This window comes from Ipomoea nil, unplaced genomic scaffold (assembly GCF_001879475.1).
Source record: "Ipomoea nil cultivar Tokyo-kokei standard unplaced genomic scaffold, Asagao_1.1 scaffold0465, whole genome shotgun sequence".
In the NCBI taxonomy this organism is placed as follows: domain Eukaryota; kingdom Viridiplantae; phylum Streptophyta; class Magnoliopsida; order Solanales; family Convolvulaceae; genus Ipomoea; species Ipomoea nil.
In genome coordinates this window covers 1,661,240-1,671,758 of record NW_017616893.1, presented here as the reverse complement: position 1 = coordinate 1,671,758, position 10,519 = coordinate 1,661,240, and the positions used below count along the sequence as shown (strand labels likewise).

The window sequence follows — 10,519 nt, the reverse complement described above, 5'->3', positions numbered from 1 at the left end:
TATTACCTAATCACGGGCCCTCCCAATTTCTCTAGTTTGTAGAATTGTAGGCATAGGGATGCCGGCCAAATTCGGTTTACATATTAACTAATAATGTTTTGTAGATAAGATTTACCAATCAGATACTTGATTAGAATCTTCTAAAATCTCTATGAATCTTCTAAAATAAAAAGTATTTATAAATATCGATCATATTAATAAGAGATAATGTACAACTTATTCCAACAATTTCATATTTTAGTATCAATATTTTTTATCTGTTTTGAAGTTACTTAATTTTTCTAAACTACAAGAAAACAGACAATCCCAAAAGCCCACCTGAAATGAGATATCATTTGCCTAAAAGAAATCTTAAACCAATACTAAGGTGTTTTCTTTAGAGGTGTTTCCCATTCATTGAATAAGTAAAAGAAAGGGTATAATAGATAGACAAAATGGAAGATGAGAGAGAAAAAGAGATCGAGAGAGAGTTCACTAAGTTTTCATAATCCCTTTGCTACATACATACATTTTGGCAGAGAAGAAAAAGGCTACTCCCCCTATTTGGAAAATATTGAGTTGTCAAGTTTAGAAGCAGCTGCCTTGTCCAGAAACCACACCAGATTCCCCTTGGTTGGGTGGACCATCCTTGCAGGCAGCAATGGACAGTCGGGCTCGAGATCATCAATGGCCAAATGCACCGCCTCCGACTTGCCACTACCCGTAACAACCACAGCCACATTGGAAGCGGAGTTAATAACAGGTAAAGTAAACGTAATCCTCTCGGGAGGGGGCTTGGGCGAGTCCGTGAGAAATGACACCCATTCATCTTTCTCTTCGAGTATCGTGTGATTGGGGAACAAGGATGCGACGTGCCCATCGGGCCCCATCCCTAGAAGGATGAGGTCAAACTTGGGGCAGTCGCTGATGTCGGAGACGCTGATTACACGAGTCCTCACGAGTTGTCTGATAACAAACTCGTAATCTTCAGAAGCTTTCTCCGCTGATACTGAGTCATTAATAGAATGTGCATGGCTAGGGACAATTGGCACCTGAAAGATGGACACCCCAAAGTTACAGAGAAAACAAGACACGTAGAGTAAGATACCAGGTCAATTTCAAATACCGTTCTCTTGTTTCAGACTCGGATTACAATGATCCTCAGAAAATTGCATGTTGTTTATGGCAAACAAAGACGGGAAGAAGAGCTATATCTCTATGAGCAATATGTGCTTTATCATTCTTGCAGTGAAGACTAAATTTGATTCCATTTTGTGCAGCATGGGATTCAAGACAGAACATAGAAGAGAGAATCTTAAGTCTTAACCAGTATGACACCACCCACCCACCCACACACACACACAAAAGAAGAAGAAGAAAGAGTATGGACTGGCATAATTCAATCAAAAGTATACTCTCCCGCAATTGATAGGAGCTAAGCTGAGACGAGAACAACTAAGGGTGTGTTTGGAAACCAGGAAAATGAGTCATTTTCCAGAAAGCTTTTTCATTTCTAGTGTTTGGTTGCATTCCAGACAGGAAAGTACTATATGGACTCCCACTTCTTACTCTCAATTTCTACTCCCTCTCACAAATTCTTTATGTAGACACTTTTTCTGGGACCCACATGATGAAAATATCCTATCCTTGAGTCCACATCATGGAGTTAAAGTGGAGGAGTAGAATTTGGAAGTACATGTAGTAGAACTCTTTTAGAAAACAGTCTTTGTGTGTTTGGTTTATTTTCTGGAAAATAAGAAGAATTGTATAATTAATGAGTGTATTTATAAAAAAAATGAGCGTTATTTATTAAAAAAAAAAATAATGTTATTTATTAAAAAAAAACAACAGTGTGGGAGCGTTCTGGTTTCTGGCAGAAACCAGATCCGGAAACCAGTCGTCCCCACTGCCGGAAACATCTTCAATCGGCGGCAAGAAGGTGAAGAAAGTCGTGGTTTCTCTTTGATAGCAAGAAGATGAAGAAGTAGCACAAGGGGGGGAGATGGGGAATCCTGGAAAATGACTTCCCCTCAAAAAAGGGGAAGTTATTTTCCAGAAACCTTTCTTTGTTTTCCCTTTGACCGGAATTCATTTCCATTGCCTCGAATTTTCCTCCTCTTTCCAAACACTGGAAACCCGGAAAATGATTACCATAAATCATTTTCCGGGTTTCCAAACACGCCCTAAGTGGCTAACACGTTTGCTCAAAATATCTCATGCAACAGAGTTGTGAAGTCAACAAAGCAAAAAAGACATGTTTGTTCAATGTATCCAGACAGAGTTTGGAAGTCAAAACGTCAATATAGACACGTTTGTTAAATACATATAGTTAGAACGGAGTAGTCAAAAAGTTAAATTATGCAGCCATATAGTGTAAAGAAGCTAATAAACAGTATGTAGACAAAGGGACTTCCGCGTGATAAATGGACAAATACTAGTCAAAGCTCAAAACAACAGCAATTTAGCACAAGGATTCCAATAATTAGTCAATAACTGTGGTTCGAGAAACTCTCCACAAGACCAAGACAAACGTGCCAAACACAAACAGCTCCAAATCAGAGTACACTTTTTTTTTTTTGGTCAAACCACGAGGTGTCCTGAGCAGGCTCTAACTGTAGGAGGCACCTTTAAGCCCGTACCATACACTAATACCCGTTCGCACCGGGCCGGCCCAATCAAGGGACAAAGTGCTGGCCAGATTAGTTTTTCCATACGAAACGGGGAGACTGGAGAGTACACTTATTTACTACAGTTGGAAGCTTACATATGAAGAACAGAAGAAAGGGATAAGGATATCACAGGCAAAATCTCCAGAAGAGGTTAATTAAAGAATAATCTATGAACAAAAGAATCGAAACATCATGTACTATACAGTATACACTAATTGCCCGAGGATGCCGTTTTAACTCTGCACATAAAGCTTTTGATGACAGATCTCACAAGGACAGAACATGAAACGCTATGCAGAAAGCAAAATTATGCTGAGTATGAGCGTTTACCTTGGACAAAAGGCCATCTTTGGTTAGTTTGTAATTGCTATCCGCATGACTCTTAGCCACAACGCGCTCATCAGCCCAGAATATATGCCACTTAGCCCAGTCAACAGTTTTGTTGTAAGGGGCTTCAGACAGTTTTCTACTTCCACAGGATAAATTCAAAAGCAGATCAATAAATAAACTACATAATAAGGGGAAAAATGAAAAGGCAATGAATAGCAAGCAAATCAGAAAAACAAAAAGACAATGCACTTACATACCCCATGAGGCTAATGAGAGATCCACCTGATAAAGCAATGGCAAAAACACCCCTCTCCTTCACAAAAGCCTCAGATAATTCCGCAATATATTCTGCCAAATCTGTGCTCAGTTCATCAAAATTTTCATAAATCCTGACCTCTTTTCCATCTTTTCTAGCCCTAGTCATAGCCATCCTTTCCAAATGGATGCTGCTAACCACCTTTCTGTACAAATCACAGCAATGGGTGCAAAAATTCAGCTTGTATGCACCAAGTACAACTCACAATATCAACTGCATAATGCATGTGGAACAAGAATTTCCAAGAAATGTTATAAAATTCCCAAGAACAATATTTGAGGAAAAGTCAAAAGCCAAAAAGATCACAACTTTATGAACCTTAAAATCCAAATGAATGATCACTACACGAAAACGACAATTCAATAAAGTAAACCGGAGAACCTCAAATGAACCCCAGATCCGGACATTCGCATCATGCACATTTTAATTCATCAAATTCTAATTCAGATTTGAAAAAACTCCAACCAATATCTCACACACATCAAATTTACCAAAAGAAATAACATAATAAACGGAACCCCAGAAATACATATTGGATTAATCAATGAAAAAAATAGGTGTGGATGATTAATACTTTTTGATGTGGAGTTAGACAATGACCAAGTGAAGATTTTTGAGAGTCCGTGGTGTTAAGGTTTTCGAAGCAGAGGATAAGAATTAAGAGGCCGTGGGAGATGGAGGCTGCGTGGGATGGCGATGAAAATTAATTGCGACGGCGGAGATAGTGGCCGGAGATGATGGCCGGAGGAGGAGGGGGGAAGCTGGACAGGGAGGGGTGATGAGATGTTGCCAAAAGAAAATAATAAATGTTATGGGAATGGATTGAAGTCTTTCTCTATTTCTCCAAAATTGGATAATTTATTAAATGGATTTTCTAAAATGGTTAGTAAACAACTTTTTATTTATCTAATTTTTCATTCATTTCTACTGTTACTAAACATAAGTTGTTATAGCCAAAAGTTTTTTGTGGTCGAGCAGCATAATTGAGACTTTTTCACCTGGGTGTTTCGATAGGTTAGTATGGACAGATACTATATAGAGTGGGTAGTACTAAAAAAAAAACATCAGTCGTTGTACAATGGATTATGATCTAAACAGCATTGTGTGGACCATAGTCGTAAAATGAAACTGTAATACAATTAAAATTAAAATGATATTTTAATGTTGTTATACTGAAACTAGTGTGTGAAAAATGAAACTAAAAAATATAGCACATGCAATAATGTATATTTTCAAATAATTTTTTTTTTTTTTTTTGTGTTCCCAGTTAAGCTAGTGTAGGTAGAAAATGAAACTAAAAAAAAAATAGAGCCCAATAATGAAATTGAAAAGCACACACAAAGAGTCAATATCACTCCCATTAAGGCTTGAACTCATGAGTCATGACCTCTTATTTGAAAAAGTCATTTCATATCACTTGATCATTTAATTTTTTTATTTTTATTTTCAGTGAACCACATATTTATTTTAAATCTACATATACATTTCACAATTAAATACAAATGAAAGGCAATTGAAAGCTTTTGGGGATTTAGGTGCTATTAATAGAAATGTCATCAAGGTTAAAATAAAACTTTCAGGATATTATTTGTGTTGCATGCTTGTATGCTAGATTTAGGCATGAGAAAAATGTGAAATTATGAAAGGAATATATAACATTGTGGACTTGTGGTCCTATTCTCCTAGATTATTTTTTTTTTATGTATATTTTTTAACATACAAATTACAAAGGAAACAATAATATGATTATATAAATTTAAGACAAGCAATTCACATAGTATTAGTCACAATAGCTTAATTAATTTGGGATTCATTAAAGACCGATAAACCAAGTGAGAAGCACCAAATTTAGAAGTTGTACATCCAATTATTATTATTATTATTATTATTATTATTATTATTATTATTATTATTATTATTATTATTATTATTATTATTATTATTATTATTATTATTTTGTGTGAATATGTTTAATTGAGCAATCATGTTCTGTATTTAACAAATTTCTAATAGTCATTGCCAAGTGAAAGAATGTGACTTGTACACTCTTCTCATCTCATATCTTCTAATGTATTTTAATCTTGGATTTGTATTAATAATAAAGAAAAAACTATAAATAATGTTAGAAGGAAAATGTTATTTCTCATACTAAAATGACTACCTTACAATCTATGATCTTTTTAATGTCACACTGTCAATTATCATGTCATTCATATAAAGTTTAAAATATATATTTAAAAATATATATATTATACAGAAGCGATGTTTACATAGTGTTTACCCTTAGATATGAACTACTTCTCTATCACTAGAAAAAAAATGTTTGTATTTATTGATTATTAATAAATTAACTTACCTGACCATGTATGTGGGTTAATCAAGATAAAGAGAGAATCCAATCAATCCACGTATTAATGTCACATATTAAAGAGTGATTTTTGTAAGGTAGTGTATCATAATTCATTAGAAAAGAGCAACGTAATGAAGTTATTTTACACTATATTTAATAGTTAATACCATGTGACAAGATTTTATTTAAATTAAATACGGAGTAATTTGTAAATTAAAGAGCATATATACCAAATTATGATTAATAATAAAAAGTTAAAAAAGTAATAAAAAAAAAGTCATCAAACTAATAGCAATAGTGCAATTAGACTTTTGAATTAAATAAATAAATAAATAAAATCAATTAGACGACACTTAAACTTGTAAAAGAAAGTATAATTTGACTTTTAAACTTGTAAAAAGAATAGAATTAGAACTTTTAATAGGTTACTATAATGTAACATGCTGACTTGACATGTCATGTGACTTTTTTAGATGATTTATCGTTAAGATGAATAAAAAGCTTGGTTGCCATAATTGGCGACCTCACTCTTCAACTGATTTCCACTTTCCACATAAATTTGTCCAAATCTTGGCAAAGACATGTTCTTTGCTTAGATCTAAGTTGCCTTCATTTGGGTTAGACAAAAAAGACTTCATCTTCGATGATGAAGACAAAAAGCCTCATCTCTAACTGTGATGGAAGTCAAGTTTTTAATTTTTAATTTCAAAATTTTTTAAATATCAAAAATTCAATTATTATATTATGATTATTATTATTATTATTATTGTTGTTGTTGTTGTTGCAACTCATAAATTCTAATAATACACCTAGAGCTAAATTACTTTTAAAAAAAATCACATGGCACGTCTAATTAACAAGTTAAAGGATGATAACTTACTAAAAGTTCTAATTGTACTTTTTTACAAGTTCAATAGTGCTAATTGAAACTTTTTTATTATTATTATTAGTTCAGGTGCTTAATCAATTGCAATATTGTTATTAGTTTAAGAGTTTATTTGACAATTTTTCTTAATTAATCAATATAAAGAGGAAAAAATACATATTACAAGCAACATTAAATGATATTAAATTTGATATATATAATATTTTAAAAGGATTAATGAAGGAGTTTTTTTAGGACTACTGACTCTATTACATTATAATATTGTAGTATCTGTTCATTTATACTTTCTTAATATGTTGAAGGTTGCTCAATCTCATGACCTCCTATATAAAAAAAGTCAATACATATACGTGTCATCTGAATATAAGATGTTTGGCGATTAATAAAGAAGTTTAAGATAAGTTGGTACATATATAGATGGATCAAATTATTCCTATTTTTTATATGCGAGCATATTCTCGTTTCAATCCTTCCATATCTATTGTAATTTATTGTAAAGATCATTTTTAACAATTTAATATTTTACACCAAACACTTCATTGATGTAGGATTGACAAGTGTACGTGTGAGTTACTTGCACGATTTAAATTCAGTATTTTAATATAAGATCATGGGTTTCTTTTCTTTTTTTTTTTTTCTTTTTACTTTTTTTTTTAATAAATACCATATTTTAGTTTAGTCTACTTAACTTTTTCTCTCTGCCACTTTATATATTGTAAGAAAAGTGTAAGTGGAGCAACACCAACAAAGTTGGTCAAGTTAATGATCTATTATAAATAACTTAGACTAATTTTTTTTTACGATCATAAGGTGTGGTTTACTAAGTGCACACTCTCGGATAGTGGCTGCGGGTTTCTCCCTTGTCACTCAAAAAAAAATTCAATTTTTGTCAACATCCTCTTAGTCAAGCATGTCACACCGAGTTTTGCAAGCTATTACACAAGACACTACAAGAATGAAGACATTTAGTGACAAATCTTTTGTGACACTTCGTAATTTAGTCACAAATAATACCTTTTTTGTGACCAAAAAAAAATAATTCGACACTTTTGTGTGGGATAATTGTGACAATTATTTTTTTTGGTCACGGATAATATAGTAATTGTGACAAAAAATATTTGTTATGAATAAGTTGTCACTATTACTAGAATAATAGTGTCTCGTAACATATGTTGTCACTATTTGTGTCACTACTAAATGTATGTGCATTTTGACGGCATTATAAATATATATGGCGGGAATGAATGTAATTGTGACAAAATATATATGTGGACACAAATTTTTGTACTTTTTGTAACAAATAGTTGTTGGTCACTCTTGTTTATATTATTTGTGACAACATTTTCTTTTCAATAAAAATACATTTGGTTAGTAACATTAGAAATGAGAAACAATTGTGAGTATTGTCACTTTTTGTGATAAAATTGTTAAAATAAATTCAAAAATTATTATGGGCTCTTGATATCATGTGAAATTAAGTAGAATGAATTGCATTAATAAAAAGTTATACACAAGGTATAAATAGAACTATACAGAGAAAATTACAATAAAACATAACTGAAAGACTAAAAAAAAAGTAAATAACAAAACTAACTAAAGACTAGCTCAACTACTCAAGTTATGTGTTTACTCGCTTATGAGAACAATTAATGACTTCATCAAATTAATTTCTAAAAGCTGGTAAACATGTGTTTTTAAATATAATGTTCCAAAGAAGATAATGCAAAAAAAAAAAAAAAAAAAAAAAAAAAAAAAAGTAAACTAGGCATTTAAATGTACTGTGCTCAACCACATAGGCCATAGGCCATTTATTTATTTATTATTTTATATCATTAATGACAACCAACATAATAACTCTTTATATTAAATAGTAAAAATTTTGTGTCAATAACAAGTACTATGCAAAAATAATACCCATAAATACATACATAACCCGTATTTAAAAATTTTAAAACGCATTTGCAAATGGCATGGTGTGGAAGTATTATAATTATAATTATAATTATTATTACTATTATTACTACTATTATTATTATTATTATTATTATTACTATTATTATTATTGACCACACAATTACAAGTTAAAGAACTATTCTTCGTTACCTACACTTAAGCATTTCATTTCCATTAGTTTCTAATTTCTATGGTTACAAATTTTCACCACAGAAAGATGTAAATTTTCTTTCTCTTCGATCTTTTCTATTTAAACTCCACATTTCTAAGCATGCAAAATCACCTATTCTCCACACATTATTATCTTATTCCGGCCACACTTAAACAACCCATATCTCTATCTAATAACATGGCCGCCACCGCCGTCCCTCCATCTATCCTCCTCATCCTGGTTGTGGCATTCACCACCGCCACTACAGCGGTTGCCCACCGTCCACCTCCCTCCGACCACAAAACCCTACTCCTCAATAAATGCACCAAAGCCCTTGGTCGAGATGACTCAAACTTGGTCATATTTTGCGCTCGTGATTTACTCGGCCACAGAGCTGCCTTTCTCGCTACTTGTGATAGGAGAAAGACCGTGGCTGTCGTCTTAAAGGAAGCCCACAACAAAGTCAGAGCTTTCGAGGCTTTGGAGAAAAAGATAAATAGCGAAAAGTCTTTGAGTGCAAAAGAGGTCCAAGATTTTAAGAGGTGCTGGGGATTTATAAACAAGGTGGTTAGTTCAACTGAGGAAACATTTAGCAATGCTTTAGTAAAGGAGCCTTCCAGCGATTCCATTGTGGATTTGAATGGGGTGGATGGAAAAGCGGCAATGAAGGAGCATTGCAATTTCTCTATCGCCGGAAGACAAAGTGGTGTGTGGTTAGAGTTGCAAATGAAGGCAGTGGAATCTTTAAGGGCGGATATGGTGGCGATTGCGTTTGTAGATCAACTCTATGGTATTGCCCATTAATTTTATAGGGTGTGTTTTGTGGTGAAAAGAGTAATTATAATGGGTAGTGAGAGGAAGATTATTCCCTTCATTTCCTAAATGTTGGCTAGGTTGATTATTACCACTATTGTATAATTATTACTCTTAATTTATTGTGGAGAATGGAGATAAAACTATTTTATTTCTTAAAATTTCGTTCATAAACATTGTTAAATAAATATAATATTTTCTACCGGCTACCTATATATAACATTGTGTACCACAATATATAGTTGATGTATAACCATTTAAAGCATTGATCTATCACTCTTTCAGTGGTATGCAACTTGATGTATCACAAAATTAATGTGTCAAGACAAGTCTAATAATAATAATAATAACAAGTTGCTGTAACACTATTTGAACACTTCGATTTGTCACTTTTCAAATATATACCCAATTGTTTGTTCTCTAATATATGCATTTGGATGCAATTTTAGAAGTATTGTTTTAATGTTATGATGTTACTAAATGATATAATTTTATTAAAATATAAATATAACTATACAATGTAATATTTAAATTTTTATAAATATAATTATACAATGTAATATATTTATTTTTTTTTGAAATTTAACTATTCATTTAAAAAAGTTTAACTAGGTAAGAACTATGTTGATTTTATATAGAGATTTATTGTATTTTACATATTGTAAAGTCCAATTATATTTGAGGTGTGGCTCAATTAACATTAAATACAAATCATTTTAGACTAGAATCTAGCATGCAATTAAGGTGGATCATGGTCAATGATATAATTTGCCCGCATATATTAACTTTGACAATCTAGCCATTGACGAAATAATAATTTACTTCTAATTCTCAAAATTTCCAAAGATGATACAGAATTGGTAACAAAGGGTTAAATCTAAAACGATTATATTATAAAAGTCATTAATAATGTGGTTAAAGTATTAGTTGAATACTAAATTTGAAAATAATAATATATTGAAAGACCAAATTAGAAATTAACTTTAATAACAAAAAAAATTAACTCTTACTTAAGAGGAGCAAATTACATTTTTTTTATCATCAATTATTGTAGCATTGTTACATTTACAGC

At 31.9% G+C, this 10,519-nt stretch overlaps 2 protein-coding genes across 2 annotated transcripts; one reads left to right on the top strand and one right to left on the bottom strand.

The window, feature by feature from the left end:
- Positions 1-351: 351 nt before the first annotated feature.
- LOC109173179 (probable 6-phosphogluconolactonase 1) lies at positions 352-4,122 on the bottom strand. Its single transcript, XM_019322457.1, has 4 exons — positions 3,869-4,122; positions 3,236-3,439; positions 2,979-3,114; positions 352-1,031 (listed from the first exon to the last, which is right to left on the bottom strand). The coding sequence occupies exons 2-4, from the start codon at positions 3,406-3,408 to the stop codon at positions 540-542; spliced, it is 801 nt and encodes a 266-aa protein (XP_019178002.1). The 5' UTR covers positions 3,409-3,439; positions 3,869-4,122; the 3' UTR covers positions 352-539.
- Positions 4,123-8,764: 4,642 nt separating this feature from the next.
- LOC109173180 lies at positions 8,765-9,608 on the top strand. Its single transcript, XM_019322458.1, has 2 exons — positions 8,765-9,212; positions 9,255-9,608. The coding sequence occupies exons 1-2, from the start codon at positions 8,833-8,835 to the stop codon at positions 9,436-9,438; spliced, it is 564 nt and encodes a 187-aa protein (XP_019178003.1). The 5' UTR covers positions 8,765-8,832; the 3' UTR covers positions 9,439-9,608.
- The last annotated feature ends 911 nt before the right edge of the window (positions 9,609-10,519 follow it).